The sequence below is a fragment of the Bos grunniens genome, chromosome 21, assembly GCF_055505025.1.
Source record: "Bos grunniens cultivar Pamir isolate PY7600 chromosome 21, Bosgru_T2T1.0, whole genome shotgun sequence".
NCBI lineage: Eukaryota > Metazoa > Chordata > Mammalia > Artiodactyla > Bovidae > Bos > Bos grunniens.
This window is the reverse complement of record NC_141185.1, coordinates 57,625,307-57,647,073: the sequence shown is the minus strand read 5'-3', so window position 1 is coordinate 57,647,073 and position 21,767 is coordinate 57,625,307. Positions and strand designations below refer to the sequence as shown.

General features: G+C 41.6%; 1 protein-coding gene across 7 annotated transcripts in view; it reads right to left on the bottom strand.

Annotated features, from left to right (window-relative positions):
- Positions 1-21,767, bottom strand: part of MCTP2 (multiple C2 and transmembrane domain containing 2) — a 261,080-nt gene that overhangs the window by 186,271 nt on the left and 53,042 nt on the right. For all 7 annotated transcript variants that reach the window (XM_086365352.1, XM_086365345.1, XM_086365348.1 and 4 more), the window contains exon 2: positions 14,530-15,063. Coding sequence is in view for 6 of the 7 variants with exons in the window: in XM_086365345.1 (XP_086221471.1) it covers positions 14,530-14,997 (468 nt within the window). In the remaining variant the exon portion in view is untranslated. The remainder of the gene's footprint in view (positions 1-14,529; positions 15,064-21,767) is intronic.

Below are 21,767 nucleotides of genomic sequence, written 5' to 3'. Positions count from 1 at the left end.
TGACTTTATTTTTCTGAGCTCCCAAAATCACTGCAGATGGTAACTGCAGCCATGAAATTAAAAGACACTTACTCCTTGGAAGGAAAGTTATGACCAAGCTAGACAGCATATTAAAAAGCAGAGACATTATTCTGCCAACAAAGGTCCGTCTAGTCAAGGCTACGGTTTTTCCAGTAGTCATGTATGGATGTGAGAGTTGAACTATAAAGCTGAGCACAGAAGAATTGATGCTTTTGAACTGTGGTGTTGGAGAAGACTCTTGAGAGTCCTTTGGACTACAAGGAGATCCAACCAGTCCATCCTAAAGGAGATCAGTCCTTTAGGTGTTCCTTGGAAGGACTGATGTTGAAGCTGAAACTCCAACACTTTGGCCACCTGATGCAAAGAGCTGACTCATTTGAAAAGACCCTGATGCTGGCAAAGATTGAAGGCAGGAGGAGAAGGAGACAACAGAGGATGAGATGGCTGGATGGCATCACCGACTCGATGGACGTGAGTTTGAGTGAACTCCAGGAGCTGGTGATGGACAGGGAGGCCTGGCGTGCTGCAGTTCATGGGGTCGCAAAGAGCTGGACATGACTGAGCAACTGAACTGAACTGAACATCTTTCACTCAGCATAGTGCCTCTGAAATCCATTCAAACTGGCAATTTTTTAAATTGCTGAATGCTATTCCACAATTATGAGTGTACTATAATTTGTTTATCCATTAAGCACTGGTTTTAACCATTTTAAACAAATGTTTCCAAGGGCATACTCAGGAAAAGACAAATAATCTTGAGTATCATTAGTGATGAAAAGTCTTCATATGATAAAGCTCTCTAATTATATACAACATCCAGAAACTCAGCACTAACATGTTGGCAGAAGGCCAGTCATCTCTCACACAACTCCTCCTCTCACCTTTCGGGTAAGTGGAATTTGTGTGTGTTTGCATGTGTGCGTGCGTGCGCGTATGTTTTCTTTTTTTAATGACAGCAAATTTACATCAATATTTCCATTTTATCTTGCTTTAAGGTATAATTTATGGAAAAGTAAAACATACAAAACTGCACAACTTATTAAAATAAGGAGATATTTGCATGGATGGCTCAATTGTTTAAAAAAGGAAAAGAAAATCTCCAGTCACCAAGGATCTTAAGAGCAAGACACTGATGTGAAAAAAACATTTTCTTTTGTTTACACTATGTGTGATCTTGTACAAATATCACTTCCCACGCGGCTGTCTGAAGGATCTTACCAGGAGGAATACACAGGAAGTCTAATAACAAGCAAAGTAAACAATCGTTGACTGTTTAAAACTTTAGTGGAAGGAGATGTAAGCCCACATGCAGGAAAGCTAAATAACAGTAACAAGCTGGCTGAGAAGATCACCTGGATGGTCTCTGGGAAATACTCTATCCAAGGACATGAGTATAGCAAATGATATATATAATACATATAGAATTAATCACTTAACCCACATCTATTATTGGATGGGCCAAAAAGTTTGCTTGGGTTTTTCCATAGGATATAATGGGAGGAAAGGGACATAGGAATACCTATGGCTGAACCAAGTTGATATATGACAGAAACCAACACAACATTGTAATTATCCTTCAATTAAAAATAAATAAAGTAAGAAAAAAAAGATGTGATGGAAAAACCCAAATGACCTTTTTGGCCAAGCCACCATTAAGACTGTGAGTACTCAGGATGAGTGTAGTCAGAGACACAAATACCTACAGGGAAAGGAAGTAGCAAGAAGGGCAGAGGGCAGATGGCTAGACAGACCATTACATGATGCTTGAAAACAGTGACAGAATTCAAAAAACTCAGGTGGCAGTCAGAGGTCACAGTCAGGACGCCTGTTCAGAAAAATTCAGGTCCACCAAATGGCTGAGTCCACGTGTATGCAATTTTCATATAACTTTTCAGGAGGTTATTGATCACACAATCATGGTATACACATTTATATTCCCCCACTCCCAGAATTACTTAAATTTTATCTAATACACAAAATATGAGTCAAGTATGTGCATCTGTGTGAATATTCACTGCCTGTGCCAGCAAATTAAAGCCCAACACTTGTCTTTATAAAGTTTAAACAGTGAAACACAGCCCCATCTATCCATTTGTGTATTGCCTATGTATATATTTGGAGAAGGCGATGGCACCCCACTCCAGTACTCTTGCCTGGAAAATCCCATGGATGGAGGAGCCTGGTGGGCTGCAGTCCATGGGGTCACTAAGAGTTGGACACAACTGAGCAACTTCACTTTCACTTTTCACTTCCATGCATTGGAGAAGGAAATGGCAACCCCCTCCAGTGTTCTTGCCTGGAGAATCCCAGGGATGGGGGAGCCTGGTGGGCTGCCGTCTATGGGGTTGCACAAAGTCGGACACGACTGAGGCAACTTAGCAGCGGTATGTATATATTTATACACTTTCTATGGCTAATTTCATGCTACAACACCAGGGTTGAGTAGTTGCTACAGAGCAAGGGCTATGGTTCACAAAACTGTACCTATTTATTACCTGGCCCTTTATAGAAAAAGTTTGCCAACCTTGATATAGGGAACTTCTCTTACCACATTCAGTAACATGTGCCCACTGACCTTCCATAATCATTTTCAAGACTGCTAGCAGTAGGTACTTTAGAAATAACAATGGTCCCCTCTTTACTCTGGCTAGCACTTCATAATTGACAAACACACACTTCTGTTAACTTCTTATAAGAAGTCCATGGACTGTCGCTAGTAATTCACCAATTTACAAATTGAGAGCCAGAGCTAAGAGGTTAGTTGGTTGCCGAAGAGAAGCAAGAAAGGTTAATTAGCCCTTCACCTGGTTTCTGCCCTTCAGTGCACACAACTGTGCCCAGAACCAGGAGAATCTAAGAGCAGAACCTTCACGTGACGTGCACAACAGTCAGCTCTGATCAGTAGTATACAGAGACCTGGAGCTACAAACACCTAAGTCTGAATCCCACTTCTGCTACGTCCTGGCTTTGTGGCCTTGAAAAGTTCACTTAAGTTCACGGCCACAGGAGCATCTCTCAAAGGGGCAAAAAAATCTATTACCCTTACAGGCTGTGAGGAGAAAAATTCATTCCTTCAGAGATACTGTCCGAGTTCCTTCTTTGGCCCAGTCACTGTACAAGGCTCTCTGTATAAGGAGCGAGTCCAGCAGGTGTGGCCCAACGAGACTACATTTACACAGCACTTAGCAGAGTTCCTTGCACACAACCTCTCAGGGTGCTATTAAATCGGTGTTGCCATTCTATTATTTTTTATTACTACAAAGACAGTGGATGTGTTTGGGAAGACTGAAGAAAACAACTCAATGAAGGTGGTCAGTAACCCAAGTCCACCCCTTCAATCTGACCATCCCTTCCCCACCGACACTCTTATGATGGCAGATAGACCATCAAGGTAGGGGCTTCCAAAGTGGTGCAGTGATGAAGAATCTGCCTCCAATGCAGAAGATGTAGGAGATGTGGGTTTGATCCCTGGGTCAGGAGGATCCCCTGGAGGAGGAAATAGCAACCCACTCTAGTATGCTTTGGCTCCGTCACTTCATTCTCTCTGGAGTTCTCTCTCCACTGATCTCCAGGAGCATATTGGGCACCTACCGACCTGGGGAGTTCATCTTTCATGTCCTATCTTTTTGCCTTTTCATACTGTTCATAGGGTTCTCAAGGCAAGAAGTGGTTTGCCATTCCCTTCTCAAGCGGTCCACGTTTTATCAGAACTCTCCACCATGACCTGTCCTTCTTGGGTGTCCCTACACGGCATGGCTCATAGTTTCATTGAGTTAGACAAGGCTGTGGTCCATGTGATCAGATTGGTTAGTTTCCTGTGACTGTGGTTTTCAATCTGTCTGCCCTCTGATGGAGAAGGATAAGAGGCTTATGGAAGCTTCCTGATGGGAGAGACTGGCTGAAGGGAAAACTGGGTCTTGTTCTGATGAGCGGGGCCATGCTCAGTAAAACTTTAATTCAATTTTCTGTTGATGGGTGGGGATGTCCTGTTATTTACAGGAGACAAACTGGTGGAGGTAATGAAGATGATAGTGGCCTCCTTCAAAAGGCATGCACTGCTACACTCAGTGCCCCCAGCCCTGCAGCAGGCCGCCACCAGTCCACACCTCTGCTGGAGGCTCCTGGACACTCATGGGCAAGTCTGGGTCAGTCTCTTGTGGGGTCACTGCTTCTTTCTCCTGGGTCCTTGTGCGCACAAAGTTCTGCAAGGAGATCCAACCAATCCATCTAAAAGGAAATCAGTCTTGAATGTTCATGGGAAGGACTGATGCTCAAGCTGAAACTCCAATATTTTGGCCAGCTGATGTGAAGAACTGACTCATCTAAAAAGACCCTGATGCTGGGAAAGATTGAAGGCAAGAAGAGAAGGGGATGACAGAGGATGAGATGGTTGGATGGCATCACCTACTCAATGGACATGAGTTTGAGTAAACTCTGGGAGTTGGTGATGGACAGGGAGGCCTGGCGTGCTGCAGTCTATGGGGTCACAAAGAGTCGGACAAGACTGAGTGACTGAACTGAACCAGTACGCTTGCCTGGACAATCCCATGGACAGAGGAGCCTGGCGGGCTGCAGTTCACAGGATTGCATAGAGTCAGACACGACGTAGCAACTATCACACACATACATACACAATCAAGGCAGATCTCAGGATGGAGCCGTCTTCCTCTCTTCTCTCAGCTTATTAACTTGTACCTGCTTCCCCCACAACTCCAATCTGAGGCAAACTCACTTTTTGCTATTCCCAGTGTCCACAGCAGGTATAGCAAGCATCACTGCATGCTACTGATCCATCCTGCCCTGCCTGTGAGCAAACACAGCACCCAGCCCACAGGGTACCTTTGCATCTGCTCATCCAGTATCCCGGGTGGTTGCTATGGTAGCAGTCACCTGGCAGGATGGGAAAGCCCCTGTGCTAAGTCCTCAGAAATAACTCTGACACCTCCCACCATCCTCTCCAGTCACACTGCTTCCCTACTGTCTCTGACATACACCAGGCACACTCCTACCTCACCGGAATCTGTATGCTGTATCTTTGTCTACATCAGGAATGCTTTTTCTCCCAACACATGTACAACTTACTTTCTCACCTCCTCTAGGTCTTATATAAATGTTTTCTTCTCAGAAGAGATATTTCCTGACCACTGTGTTCAAAATGGTCACATCTCCATCTCAGCACTCCTAAATGCTTCCTCTGCTTTATTTTTCTCCATCCAATCTATCACTTTTTGAGTAGATCTGAAGCCCCCCACCATCTAGAATAGGATCCACAGGAGGAAGTACACTGTGGTCTGCTTTGTCAGCTGCTGTGTTCCCAGTGTCTCAGGGCAGGATCGGCACAGAGCAGGTATGGGAAGAAGGGAGGGAAAAAGAAAAACGGGAACACTTCCATGAAGGACCCTGGGGCACGGTTCACACGCTTGTCTCACTGGCATCATTTATGTTGAGCAATGATTTCTGACATAAAACAAAAATAGTAAAGAACACGTAACTGAAGTGTCGAGAAGCCGACGCCCTCGTTTAATTCTGCAGACTGTCGGTTGTTTCCTTGCCTCTGTGGTTTGACATCTTGCTTCTCTGTGGTCACTAAACTGAAGCTCTGTGGTTGCCAAGCAGAGTTTCTGGAACTATCCCAATAAGGTACTCCTCTAAACCACTCAACTCATCCATGTAAGCTTGCACCAAAGTGGGCTGTTTAAAACTCCAACTTTCAGAGTGTTAGGGAAGGAGGGACCCCATTGTGGGGTTACATCAGTGGTGGGGCAGGGATGGTATTAATCCTTCCATTCAGGATTATTGGCTACAGACCATGATAATAAACCATTCCTTCACTGTAACTTAAAGGAGGATTTAAAAGGGCACAGTGGACACTGAAAAACAAATACCTTCCTTTGATGATCAACTCTTTCTAGATCACCAGCTCTGAGTTCTCCTGAACTGCAGATCTACATTTCTGTAAACCCGGGGCATCCTGGTGGGCTGCCATCTATGGGGTCGCACAGAGTCGGACACAACTGAAGTGACTCAGCAGCAGCAGCAGCAAACCCCTAATATATACAGAGTTTTGCACACGGGCTTTAGATTCAAACAATCCTCGATTTAGTTCCTGTCTCTGACACTTACTAGCTGGATATTAGGCAAGTCTTTCAACCTCTTTGGCCTTCGACTTCATGCTGAAAACATAATGATAAAAATAATACAAGTAATAAATACAACCATAATCTTAGCAGAGTCCTCATTGGGCACTTGCGATTGCCACGTACTGGGCTATGAGCATTCTATTTTTCTAGTGTCATAAACAACAACCTTAACTACTTGGATTTATCCCCCACCTATCTGAGTCTTAGCCTCAAAACGCATCCGCTTCAGGCCTTTCCGGCCACATACTCGGAGCAATCTCTCTGCTCCCCTTTCACCTCAAATGGCTTGTTATCTCACACTGTCTAGAGACTGCCTCAGAGTGCTGGTCACTGTTTCCAGTAATCGGGTCTCGTCTCAACTCCATCATCAACACCAAGGACGAGACCTAGAGGTGACTCTGTATTTTCTCAATTCTTAACCATGAAAAAGTACCTTGTAAAATACCTACTGGGGGGAATGCTGACAGGAGAAAGAAGCAAGAAAAAAACAGCAAAATAAAAAGAAGAAAAAATAAGTGACTCTCCCTTTGAGTCTCCCTAATTTTATCTTCTTCATGTAAAAGGAGACATTTGGGAATGCCTTCAGAACTCACCTACCTACTCAAGGTCTCCATGGGTCAGCATTTCCCCCAAGCAAACTGAATTTCTATGGCCACCCCCAGCACACAGCCGTCAACTTCAGACACAAAATGAATCAATATATTTTACATAAGTTAGGTTTGCAGAAAGAATGGGGAAAAAGGAAGACATTATCTCTGCTCTTCCAGTCTAACAAGAGAGACTGACTTCTACACAGCTGGCCGAACACACAATGGTGGTGGTGGTGTGGGGCTACAGCATGAGATGCCGTTTTAGCATCTCGAGCCCTGAGTCATGGTGATGAGAGCAACGGGAAAGAGTTTCATCCATCAGAGGGGGGACATACATAGTCACATATGGGAGGCACTCTGGTTGCCAGGTAACCATGACAGATTATCACTTTGAGTGAAAAAAGTACAACTAATAAAATGTCAGTCATAAAAAGGGACAAGTCTCGCATGGAAGTGTCGTAAAATGACCTGCCCATTTGAACCTGTAGACAGGAGAGGAAGCCTATCCCATAGGACATTAAGAATCTCAGCTTCATTAGCAAGTGAGACAAATCCCAGCACAGGCCTTAGACCACGGATGTTCCATCCCTCACCTCCTTGGGAAAGCTACCCATGAAATAAGCTACACCAAGGATACCGGCAATCATTAATTTTGTTGTACACTGGGTATGTCACATGCCAACCCATACCTTCCTCCTCATTTCCCACCCATTTCATAAAAGCAATAGAATGCTGTCTGCTACTCATTAGAAGAAACAGATAAACCAGATCTGAGACAAGGATTGTTGTTGTTGTTCAACCACTCAGTCATGTCTGACTCTTTGCAACCTCATGGACTGCAGCATGCCAGGCTTCCCTGTCCTTCACTATCTCCCAGAGTTTGCTCAAACTCATGGCCATTCAGTCAGTGATGGCATACAACCATATCCTCTCATCCCCTTCTCCTCCTTTCAATCCTTCCCAGTATCAGGGTCTTTTCAAATGAGTCAGCTTTTCCCATCAGGTGGCCAAAGTATTGAAGCTTCAGTTTCAGCATCAGTCCTTCCAATGAAAATCCAGGGTTAATTTCCTTTAGGATTGACTGGCTTGATCTCCATGCAGTCCAAGGGACTCTCAAGAATCTTTTCCAACACCACAGTTCAAAAGCATCAATTCTTTGGTGCTCAACCTCTTTTATAGTCCAGCTCTCACACCCATACATAACTACTGGAAAAACCACAGCCTTGACTATATGGACCTCTGTAGTCAATGTCTCTGCTTCTCAATATGCTATCGAGATTTGTCATCGCTTTTCTTCCAAGAAGCAAGTGTCTTTTAATTTCATGGCTGCAGTCACCATTCACAGTGATTTCGGAATCCAAGAACATAAGGTCTGTCACTGTTTTCATTCTTTCCTCATCTATCTGGCATGAAGTGATGAAACCTGATGCCATGATCTTCATTTTTTGAATGTTGAATTTTAATCCGGCTTCTTCACTCTCCTCTTTCATCTTCATCAAGAGGCTCTTTAATTCCTCTTAATTTCTGCCATAAGGGTGGTGTCATCTGTATATCTGAGGATACTGATATTCCTCCCCACAATCTTGATCCCAGCTTGTGCTTCATCCAGCCCAGCATTTCACATGATGTACTCTGCATGTAAGTTAAATAAGCAGGGTGACAATATACAGCCTTGATGCACCCCCCTTCCCAATTTGGAACCAGTCTGTTGTTCCATGTCCAATTCTAACTGTTGCTTCCTGACCTGCACAAAGGTTTCTCCTTTCACAAAGGAGCAAGGTAAGGCGGTCTGGTATTCCCATCTCTTTAAGAATTTTCTACAGTTTGTTGTGGTCTACACAATCAAAGGCATTAGCATAGTCAATGAAGAAGAAGTAGATGTTTTTCTGGAATTCACTAGCTTTTTCTATGATCCAATGGATTTTGGCAATTTGATCTCTGGTTCATCTGCCTTTTCTAAATCCGGCTTGTACATCTGGAAATTCCTGGTTCACATACTGTTGAAGCCTAGCTTGAAGGATTTTGAACATTACTTTCCTAGCGTGTGAGATGAGTGCAATTGTGTGGTAGTTTGAACATTCCTTGGGATTGCCCTTCTTTGGGACTGGAATGAAAACTGACCTTTTCCAGTCCTGTGGCCACTGCTGAGTTTTCCAAATTTGCTGGCCTATTGAGTGCAGCACTTTCACAGCATCATCTCTTAGGATTTGAAATCGCTTAGCTGGAATTCCAACACCTCCACTAGCTTTGTTCAAAGTGATGTTTCCTTAGGCCCACTTGACTTCACATTCCAGGATGTCTGGCTCTAGGTGAGTGATCACACCATCATGGTTATCCGGGTCATTAAGATCTTTTCTGTATAGTTCTTCTGTGTATTCTTGCCACCTCTTCTTAATATTTTCTGTTGGGGCCATAGCGTTTCTGTCCTTTATTTTGCCCATCTTTGCATGAAATGTTCCCTCACAGATCACATGACTTCAGCAGGACTCCCATTCATTTAAAAAATATGTAAGGACAGACTTGTGGTTGCCAAGGGTAAGTGGGTGGGGAAGGGAAGGAATGGGAGTTTGTAGGCAGGAGATGCAAGTTTTTATATACAGAATGGATCAAAACAAGGTCCAACTATATGGCATAAAGAGCTACAGTCAATATTCTGTAACAAATCATAATGGAAAAGAGTATTTAAAAAAAACAATGTGAGTGTATATACACACACACACACACACACACACACACACACACATATATATATAACTGAATCATTCTGTTGTACAGCAAAAATAAACACAACAGTGAAAATCAACTATATTTCAACAAAAAAATGTAATTCATTGATAACAAAGGCTCTACACCTTTCTAAATCTGAAACTCCAGTACTTTGGCCACCTCATGCAAAGAGTTGACTCATTGGAAAAGACTCTGATGCTGGGAGGGACTGGGGGCAGGAGGAGAAGGGGACGACAGAGGATGAGATGGCTGGATGGCATCAGTGACTCGATGGACGTGAGTCTGGGTGAACTCCAGGAGTTGGTGATGGACAGGGAGGCCTGGCGTGCTGCGATTCATGGGGTCGCAAAGAGTGAGACAGGACTGAGCGACTGAACTGAACTGAACTGTTTTACAATGTTGTGTTGGTTTCTGATGTACAGTGTGAATCAATCAGAATTATACATAACTGCCTCCTTCTTGAGGCTGCATACCACCCTTCTAAGTCATTACAGAGCACTCGGCTGAGCTCCCTGTGTTACATAGCAACTCTCCCAACATGAGGCCTACACCAGCCACTGGACCAGCCTACCGCTAAGGGCAGAGACCAAAGCAAGAAGAACTATGACCCTGTAGCCCGGGGAAAGGAGACCTCAAATGCAGTCAGTTAGCCAAAATGAAATGACAAAAGTATTGTGCAGATGAAGGAACGAGGTAAAAACCCACAAGACCCAATGAATGAAGAGAAAAGAGCCAAACTATCTGTAAAAGAATTCAGTTATAATAGTAACGATGATCCAAAATCTCAAGACAGAATAGAGAGAACGCAAGAATCACTTAACATATTTAACAAGGACCTAGAAAAAATAAAGAATAAACAAGCAGTGATGAACAGTGAAATTTCAGAAATTAAAAATAGTCTGGAAGGAATCAACAGCAGAATAATGAGGCAGAACAGATAAATGAGCTGGAAGGTAGAATGGTGGAGATAACTAGCAAAGTGCAGAATAAAAAAAAGCTAATGAAAATAATTAAAGACAGTCTTGGAGACCTCTAGGAAAACATTAAATGCATCAACATTCAAATTAAAGGGGTTCCAGAAGACGAAAAAGTCAGAGTCTCAGAAAATATTTGAAGAGACTATAGTCAAAAACTTCCCTAACATGGGAAAAAATAGTCAATCAAGTCCAAAAAAGCACAGAGTCCCATAAAGGAAAAAACCCAAGGAGAAACATGCCAAAACACATATTAATCAAACCAACAAATTAAATACAAAGAAAATATATTAAAAGCAGCAAGGGAAAAGCAATAAGTAACATACAAGGGGATTCTCACAAGGTTAACAGCTGATCTTTCAGCAGAAACTCTGCAGGCCAGAAGGGAGTGGCAGGATATATCTAAAGTAATGAAATGTAAAAACCTAACAAGAAAGATTACTCTAGGAGTTACTCCAGAAAGGACCTCATTCAAAATCGAGGGAAAAATCAAAAGCTTCACAGGTAAGCAAAAATTAAGGGAATCAGCACCACCAAACCAGCTTTACAACAAATGCTAAAGGGACTTCTCTAGAAAGGAAACACAGAGAAGGACAAGACCTACAAAAACAAACCCAAAACAATTAATAAAATGCCAAAAGGAATATATACATATATACCAATAATTACTTTAAATATAAATGGATTAAATGCTCCAACCAAAAGACAAAGACTGCCTGAGTGGATATAAAAAGAATCATATATCTGCTGTCCACAAGAGACCCACTTCAGATCTAGGGAGACGTACAGACTGAAAGTGAGGAGATGGAAAAAGATATTGCATGCAAATGGAAATTGCAAGAAAGCTGGAATAGCAATTATCACATCAGACAAAACAGACTTAAAGAATATTATAAGAGACAAGGAAGGACATTACATGATATTGAAGGATCAACCCAAGAAGACATGACTTCAAACCATAAAATGAAGAGAACTTGAAGAGAAAACACCAAGAAGAGCCTTATGAACCTGAATGCATACACTGTCATCACCAATTTCTGTATTTAAAAAAAAAAACAAAGAACAACAACACTGAGCACCTACCAGGGGCCAGGCATGGAGCTGGGCCCTGAGAAAACCAAAACAAGTTAGACAAGACTTCTCCAGTCACGCCCACCCTCCAGTTAACATAGCCTAGTGCAAAACATTAGCAAGGGAGGGGCTCACTTCCGCACCATGTGATAAACTGGATCCTCAGGTAGTGAGAAGCCCACAGGATACAGGGGGAGGCGGGGCGAGGAGGTGAGTACTGCAGCTGACTACAAGTGATCCTGCAGGTCTGATGAGCTGCAGCCCAGTCTCTCCATCCTCTGCAAACAGCTGACCACACTGACAAATGGCAATGAGTGGCCACAGAAGGAAGATACAACCTCAGTTCAGTTCAGTCGCTCAGTCGTGTCCGACTCTTTGTGACCCCATGAATCGCAGCACACCAGGCCTTCCTGTCCATCACCAATTCCCAGAGTTCACCCAGACTCACGTCCATCGAGTCAGTGATGCCATCCAGCCATCTCATCCTCTGTCGTCCCCTTCTCCTCCTGCCCCTAATCCCTCCCAGCATCAGAGTCTTTTCCAATGAGTCAACTCTTTGCATGAGGTGGCCAAAGTACTGGAGTTTCAGCTTTAGCATCATTCCTTCCAAAGAAATCCCAGGGCTGATCTCCTACAGCCTCAGTCTATGTCAATTATGCTTAGGGAAGGAAAAAACAGGCAGAAGATTCTTTCCCAAGCAAGAAGTTTTTGTTGTTGTTACTGCTGTTTGCTTAATGGCTGAGTTTCATCAGATTACCCGGAATTATTTACTCTTAAAAAAACTGTACCATCCAGGCTTTTTTGCATTAATGGTAAAAGAATAACCACTACCAACCACCCATCTGCAATCCATCCATTTGCCATCACATCACTGACCAGCCCTCCACACAGCCCACAGCCACTACAGACACACATCACAGACGCCCCGTCAGAAAGCTCCCCAAGCCTTCATTCCAGGCAGAGCAGAATGCTTCCCACCTTTGGCCTCCCCCATCCACACTGGGGCTTCCTTGGTGGCTCAGCTGGTAAAGAATCCCCCTACAATACAGGAGACCTGGATTTGATCCCTGGGCCAAGAAGATCCCCTGGAGAATGAAATGACAACCCACTCCAGTATTCTTGCCTAGGAAATCACATGGACAGAGAGGTCTGGCAGGCAACAGTCCACGGGGTCACAGAGTCAGACACGACTGAGTGACTAAACCACCACCACCCAGACCCACACCCACACTTCAGGCCTGTGTTTGTCACGTTGCCTTACCTGTCAAATCCTACTTATCCTCTGGGCCAGCCTGCAGACTGCCTCCCACAGGACATGTCCCTGGATCCCCCCATGTGATCTCGGCTCACAGAAGCCTGGATGCACAGGCAGTCCTGATGTCCGTCTACCTCTTACGCTACACTTAATGCTGTGCAAAGCTATGTCCCAGTGGGCTGAATCCTGAAGACAGAGTTACGTTCTCAACCATCTCTTCTTTACAACAGAGTCTCTACGGTGCCCCAGATAGTGCGTGTGTGCTAAGTCGATTCAGCCGTGTCCGATTCTTTGTGACTCTATGGTTTGTAGCCTGGCAGGCTCTTCTGTCCGTGGGATTGATAGAGTAGGCACTAAATATGTATAGTCAGTGAAACAGTTTAACAGCACCAACTTTTAAAACAACTTATTCTAATTTGAGTTTGTTAGCCTGTCAAGGCCAAGGAACCCACTTATTTTTTTCCTCATCAGTAAATAAATAGCAAGAAGATAAGATTAACCTGAGTATATAATTTAACATCTTACCTCCTTCATACTGAACTATGAATTATGTTTAATAACTCAATTTATATTTTGGTTAATGGAAACATATTTCAAATTCACAAATAATAGTAGAAAAAAAATCACAAAATTTTTACAAAAAGGGCTTCATAAATGTTAATGGTAATGAAACAAATAGGTATCATTTAATGGTCAATGGTATCCTAACTGGTAATGCTTCCCAAAAAATAAGGCTTTCAAATATCCACAATCCCATCCTCCAATGAAATCCGAACATATGGCATAAATAACAGGCTTTGGTTCTAGAAATAAAATCAAAAATCCTAGTTGAATAACCAGTTTTCCACACAATTAGAATACTAATCTCAAATATAGAAAAATTAAGCCATTACCTGAACACTGAAACCTATTTCATGTGCCATTAATGGAATATATTTAAAAAAATAACTGATCAAATTGATTATCCAAATCATAGCTTGGTAACCTCATAACTACATTTAAATTAAATTCATCCTAGAAATGTAGTATTTGTCTCATAATTATATTTGGTTATTTTATCATAAAGAAATACTAAGGCTTTATAAAAATTCCTGAATGGATAAGAATTTGTTTCCTTCAGGGTTCAGCTTGTTTTTAGATATCTGGTATTTATTCATTCATTTATTTGAGTTCGCTGGTCTTAGCCGCACCATGCAGGATCTTCTAACTGCACCATGCAAACTCTAACTTGCAGCACATGGGATCTAGTTCCCTGACAAAGGATTGATCCCAGGCCCTTGCACTGGGAGCACAGAGTCTAATTATCTGGCAGTCAAGAGGAGATACATATATTCTTACATTTTTTAGGAATGTGAATGTGCATTTTTGTCTGTGGGTAGGACCGGGCAATGGAGGAGACAGAGAGACAGAATCAGACATACATTTCAGCAAAAAGTTAAAGGAAAAGTTATGCTCTTGATTTCTTTGCCAGGAGATGGAAAAATGAAAACACGTCCAACGGGGCTTTTAATGCCTTAAAGTGCTCTAGGAAGGTCATCTGTAATACTTTTAAGATACACAGAGGTCAACCCCCAAATGAAGGGGAACACTGGGTACAATCAATATTACCTTCATTTAAATGGTTATAAATGACATCCTCTCTGTCCAAACTAACCACAAAAATAAATCCTAACCAAAATTTCCAAGGGCACTGAAGGCACTTAGGAAGAAGGAAAATAGAAAAACGGGAAAGCGCCCAGGCCGGGCCTCACCTCTGGCCCTTCGGGAGCGTCCTCTCCAGGGGGCGTTTTCTGGGGCAGACCCAGGGTGCCGTTGCTGGAAGCTCTCCTGTCCTCGGTGGGAGAGGTGAAAGTCTCCTCGGAGTCTGTTTCTATCACGTGGAAGGCGCCCACTTCCTCCTGACTCCAACCCAGTTCTTCTTCAGACTGTTTCAAAGAGCTACTGCTGCTCTTGGGAACGATGCCGGCCGTCGACAGGCTGCTGGGCACCGAGGTGTAGGACGACTGGGGGCCGGAGTAAGGCCGCCCCTCGGGGGCCAGGGCCTCAGCCTCCAGGAGGTCCGGGACGGACAGGCTCAGGCGGCGGTCCAGGTGATGCTGGGCCCGTAAGTCCAGGGCTTTGCTCGAGGTCTTCTTCACCTTCCTCTTGCTCAGGTTGATCAACAAAGGCCTGGTCCGCTGTTTTAATGAGCCCCAGACAGACGGTTTATCCAGGTCCATGGCTGCATGAAGACACAGGCAGTCCCTCTGGGGAAGAGTATGTCTCTGCAGGACACTCAGTGACTCCTAGGAAACAGAAGACACGGAGAAAGGATATGAAGCTTCTCTGTGCTGTCAGAGCACATCAAAGTAGGAAATGTGACTCAAGGAATCTTACTCTTCCCACTAAGTGATCAAGACCAAAACATCTAATCGGTAACATCTACAAAAAAATAATTGGGAAAATCTATCCTGGTGGCTCAGAGAGTAAAGCATCTGCCTGCAATGCGGGAGACCCGGGTTCGACCCCTGGGTTGGGAAGATCCCCTGGAGGAGGCAATGGCCACCTACTCTTTCCTGGAGAATCCCATGGACGGAGGAGCCTGGTGGGTTACAGTCCACAGGAACACAAAGAGTCAGACACAACTGAAGCGACTTAGCATGCATAACAATGTATATCTCCATCAATAGTAAGTAAGAGTTCCAAGTTCTCCAAATCCTCAACAGCACTCATCTCTTTGTCTTTTTTATTTTTATAATCACCATGTATTCTTGAAATTTGCTAAGGGTATAGATCTTTAGGTTTCTATCCCCCTACACAAATACAAACATAAAAATGGTAAGTACAAGAAGTGACGGGAGATATTAACTTGATTGTGGTAATAATTTTGTAATATATACGTGTATTAAACTGACCACCATATATCTTAAATATATGCAAATTTTACTTGTCAATTATACCTTAATAAATCTTGGGAAAAAAATAAAAATAAAAAATTACAAAAGAGGGCTTCTTTCTTATTTCCTCTCAAAAGAAAGCAGAGCAAAAGACATTTACTAGAAAAATAACAGCATCTTTTAACCATTATGTTCAGGGGAATGCCTTTCTGTTTCTAAACCCAGAGTCAGCAAACAATTTCTGAACAAGGCCAGTTAGTAAATATTATAGACTGAGAGTCAGACAGTTCAAACTACTCAATCCTATTGTTATGACACCAGAGGAGACATGTATGATACCGAAATGAAAGCGTACCTGTGGTCCCAGTAAAACTTTATTTATAAAAACAGGCAACAGACTATAGTTTGCCAATCCTGCTTTAATTTATCCTCTTCCTTTCTAGAGTTAAGTGTGCTTTTTGAAGGACAAATACACGCTCATATCAACTAGGATTCCATCTAGTATCTTCAAAATTTATATTAAAATAAGAGTAACTAAAGAGAAAAACACTTATAAAAGTGAGAGTCTGCCCTTAGTCCAATGTACCAGACCAGAAGAACTATGGAAGCTTCTACAATGGAAATCCTAAGAAAAGCAAACTTCAGAGCTTCAGTTGGAGAATGAAAGAGAGAAAATGTTTCCCACAAACAGGTGTGAGTGACAGGAATGCTTCACAAACAAATATCATACAGTCTGCTGAATGCTATGCAGGAAAGGGAGAAATTTAAGATATAATAGGTTGGACTCATTAGGAAATCGGATTAAAATCAAATAACCCTCACTCGATGTGTCAAGTGCCTCCTGATAAATCTTTCCAATATGAAAAAGTACAGTGTGGTCAAGTCAGTCTAAGCTGGCCAATACTCACGTGTCACGTTTGTCTAATGACAAAAAAGGCTAAGAGCTATGATAAAAAGCATTTTCCAAAATCAAGGACACCATGCATTTGTACCCAGCCTGGGATATTTAGTCATTAGGAGGTCACTGCTGAAGATCAGGACTAGGTGACAGTCCTCCAGCTCTGGACTGATGACCATCAGCTCGAAGGATGAACTTGGTATCTTCAATAGGCAATGCAGAGATGAAGCCCTTGGATCCTAGAGACAGACTCCGTGATTGGAATTTTAATTTTTTATGTTCTGCTCAGGTATACTATCAGACTAAATCTCAACTTTTTCACCTATTCACTAGGGAATATATCACCCAGCTTAAAAAACAAAATAAGATAAAGTCCCAGTGTCTGAGTATCTGATGCAGAGAAAGGGCAGTCAGGAAAAGCTATGTTTTCATTCTTACTGATGATACCATCATAAAGTCATATTTTGATATCTTAAGTCACTTTAGAGTTCTGTGTCTCATTACAGTTTCCATTTTTTTTCAGCTTTTTAAAAATTTATTTTTAATTGGAAGATAATTGCTTTACAATATTGTACTGGTTTTATTTCCATTTTATACATAAATTTAACCATAACTACCTCACAGGGCTCTTGTGAGAACTGAATGAATTTGTCCATATAAAACGATTAGAAAACTGCTTCACAAAGAGTAAATTTTTAATACAATGTTATCCAGCTTTAAAATTATCATTATTTCTATTATATAACATTGGGTCATTCAGCTTTAAATTTTAAAAATGTTTTACAATTCTTTGCTGCTTTTAAAAATGCTACTATAAACATAAACATACTTCACATTAGCAGGACACAAATACATTATTTAATTCACATCTTACAGTTTAACTTGCACATAGGTCCAAAATGCTTGTTTCCACGTTCATCTGAAAATATTTTAGTCTATTTGCCTTTAATGGAGTGTTACATTGTTGCTGTTGTTTAGTTGCTAAGTCCTGTCTGACTCTTTTATGACCCCATGGACTATAGCCCACCAGGCTCCTCTGTCCATGGAATTTCCCAGGGAAGAATACTGGAGCCATTTCCTTCTCAAGGGGATCTTGCCCACCCAGGATGGAACCCACATCTCCTGCACTGGCAGGTGAACTCTTGACCACTGAGCCACCAGGGAAGCCCGGAGTGTTATATAGGTGTCTGTTAATCTAGTTGGTTAATGGTTTAGTTTTTTTATACTCTACTCCTTATGCTACTTAAAGAGGGGTGTTTGCTTTTCAACTATAATTGTGAATTTGTCTATTTCTCCTATCAGTTACATCATTTTTTGCTTCTGTATTTTGAAGACCTGTTGTTATCTGCAAACATGTTACAACTAAAACAGTTGTCTTCTTGCTATTTAAATACAATCTGACGATCTCTATCCTTTGGTTGGTTTAGACCATTAATGGCTTCCCTGGTGGCTCAGCTAGTAAGGGTTCAATCCCTGCATTGGGAAGATCCCCTGGAGAAGGGAACGGTTACCCACTCCAGTATTCTGGCCTGGAGAATTCCAGGGACTGTATAGTCCATGGGGTCGCAAAGAGTCGGACAAGACTGAGCGACTTTCACTTTTTAGACTATTAATATCTAATGTGATGATATGTCTGTACTTAGGTCGAGCATTTTGTTTGCTGTTTGTTTCCTCTACTGCTTGTTCTAGTTCCCCTTTCCTGCATTGGTTAGGTTTATTTAGCGTTCCATTTTAACTCAAATTATCATTCTTTTTGCTATACTTTTGTGTCAATTTTTAGTGGTTGGTATAGCTAGGGATTACAACATGCAAGGTTAACCTTTTACCCTTTACTTGGAATCAATAGTTCAGCACTCCAACCGGAATAGAAAAACCAAACCACAGGTGTTTGTTTCCTACTGCTGCTATAAAAAACTACAATCTTAGTGGCTTATTAAGATAAATTCATTATTTTTCAATTCTGGAGGCCAAAAGTCTAATACATATTTCATCAAATTAAACCAAGGTGTTGACAAGACTGCATAATTTCTTGGAAGCTCCAGAGATAAATCTGTTTCTCGGTCATCCCAGACCAAAAAGTTCTCATTTTCTTGCTGGCTGACCGTGGAGGGCCTTTTGCAACTGTGGAGGCTGCCCACATGCCTGGGCCCTCTTCTCCACTTGTAAAGCCACCGAGAGTACGGAAAGTCACCCTCAATTCTACATCTCTCTGATCCTCTCTTCCGTCTTCCTCTTCCATTCTTAAGGACTCGTGATATAACTGGCTCCATCAGGACAGTACACCTCAAGATTTACAGCCATAACCGCATCTACAAAGTTCTTCTTGCCATTTACTGTGCCATATTCACAGAATTTGGGTAATAGAATGTGGACATTTGTGGGGGACAGGAAGTAGATTATTCTGCCTTCCATACTACCATATAGGTTTCCTCATCATTTCCTTTTCATAGACTTGTTTTATACATATATATATATACACACACTGAAAATTCCCATCAGACAGTGTTTTACTTGGTATTTCAGTGATGAATCATTTTTTCATAATTTAAGAAAAAAATTCTGTTATATTTACCACCTCCTCCATTCTTGATATTCTAAATTTCCTTCTTGTATTATTTCCCGTTTTTCCAAGGAATTTCCTTAACTAGCTATTTCTTAGAAGGTCTGTTCTCTTGGTTTTCCTTCCTCTGAGATTGTCTTCATTTCACTTTCAAGGGTATTTTCACTGGATACAGGATTCCACACTTCTATTTCAGCACTTTAAACATGATGTGACGTTTCTTTCTGCCCTCTGTGATTTCTGATGAGAAATTCAGTCATTTCAATCACTGTTTTCCTATAGATAAGGTCACTTTTCTCTGACTGCTTTCAAGATTTTGTCTTTGTCATTAAATTTGCAGCAGTTATGATGTGACTCAGTGTATATATTTTTTATCTGTTTGGGATTAGCTTAGCTTCTGGAATTTATAGGTTTATTTATTTCACCAAACTTGGAAAGTTTTCAGCCATTATTTCTTGGAGTTTTTTTTAGCCACACACTCTTCTTTCATTCAGAGCCTCTGATCATACAAACATTATGTCTTTTTGCAATCCTTCAATAGTTCTAGGGTCTCTACAATATTTTGCCTCTCCCATATTCACAGTAGATAATTTCTACTGATTTATTTTCAAGTTTCCCAATTCTTTCTTCTGTTGTTTCCATTTTGTTACTGAATCCATATAGTGAGGTTGTTGTTTTGTTTTTGGTGGGGTGGGGCCACAAGGTAGAGAGGCTATTTTTTAAATTATAAATTTGCCATTTGCTTTTACTTTATATTTCTTACTTCTTTACCGATACTTCCTATTCTAACTTTTATTTCAGGACTGAAGATTATTCATTTGGGCACTTTTATAATAGTTTCCATAAAGTCATCTTTTCATTGTCTTCTGCTGTCTGTTCCCATGTGACTTGAGATTTCTGTACTACTTCATATGCCAATATGAATTATATCCTGAACATCCTGAATGTTCTTATAAAATCCTGTGCCATATTTAAATATATGGTGAATGTTGATATTATTTATTATCAAGCACCTGATTTGGTCAGCTTCTGGCCATTAATTCCAACCTACCTTCTATGGGTTCTAGTTCCCATGTCAGTTTCATTTTCAAAAGCTATGCAAAGCCATTCAGATTTGCACTGGGTGTGCACCATGTAGAGATAAGTCTGGGACTTGAGTGAATTTCTATTAGTCAGTTCCACCTTCGCTTGCTATGTGAATAAGAAGGATCAGATCCATTCATATGCAGACTGTAGTCAGCCTAGGAGTTCACAAATAGATTTATGGGATCAATCCCAAGCTCCTTCTCACTGGCCTCCTCTGACACCTTCTAGTACCCTGGAACTCCCTGTTACCTCATCAGTCAACAGCAACCCACTTCTATGACTGCACCAGGGTACTAAGAGGGCTGGGGTGCGAGAAGCAAGCCATACTGCAGCCCTGCCTTTCATAATGATGTCTTTACCCACAGGATGGTCCCTCAACTTATTGCCCTGGCTCTTGCAATTTCCCACTGCCAGCTGTTCTTGCTGCTGCTGCCTCTGCCACAAGATTGTCAGGGAGCTGGGGCATGACAAAACTGAGGAAAAGGAGACCAAAAAAGATCAGAGATTTCTCTCTTTTCTCCAAGCTTTAAGGCTTCTCTTTCCTACTCTTTGAGTCAGAACTAGAAGGGTCTCCTTGACTTCTGTTCCAACACTGACTTCTAGACTTTGGACTGCACTGATTTCAAGCTGGGGGGATTAGCAGAGAGAAAAATTGTAAGCCCACCTCTAGTTTAGTGATGATTCATACTAATATTCTTCCCTACACGTCCCTGGAGGCTCAGTAGTAAAGAATCCGTCTGTCGATGTTGGAGACACAGGCTCGATCCCTGGGTCAGGAAGATCCCTTGGAGAAGGAAATGGCAACCCACTCCAGTCTTCTCGCCAGGGAAATACCATGGACAGACGGAGCCTGTAGGCTACGGTCCACAGGGTTGCCAAAGAGCCAGACACGACTTAGAGACTAAACAGCAACAATTCTTCCCTAGTCCACATGCTAATATTTACTTTTCAGAGATCTCAACCAGCTTCACCTGGCACTTCATCCAGATTCATGTTTGTGTTCATTGGGGAAAACAGGTTGGAGTGGCTTTATTCAATTTCACCGGAACCAGAATTATTTTAATAAGTTTCACAAAAGCATTTTTACCAATTTCCCCAAATGTCCAATGCCTGGTGTGCAGAACCACAAACATATAAACACAAAAGGTATGTGCCCAGGAAAAAAAGTAAATCTTAAAAGTGTACATAAAGCTTATAATACATGTTGGCCTGTGGTCTCTTTGATGCCTAAAAATATCATCCCACCAAGTCATAATGCATTGTTCAGAATAAAAGAAACTTATTAGAGTAAATCTAATATTTGAAGAAAATGGTGGTGAGGTAAATCCAACTTGAGTATTAGATATAAAATATATATATCAGATATAAATATCTAAAATATATATATTTAAAATATATCTAATATATATTAGATATAAAAATAGTATCAGGTATAAATATATATATTAGATATAAAATACATACATAAAATATAGTATATAAAATATACTGAGTTTTCTTCATCTCAAAGGATATTTAAAAACAAACACCTGTTCCATTTTCTACAATGAAAAAAGTTCATAGGCTATT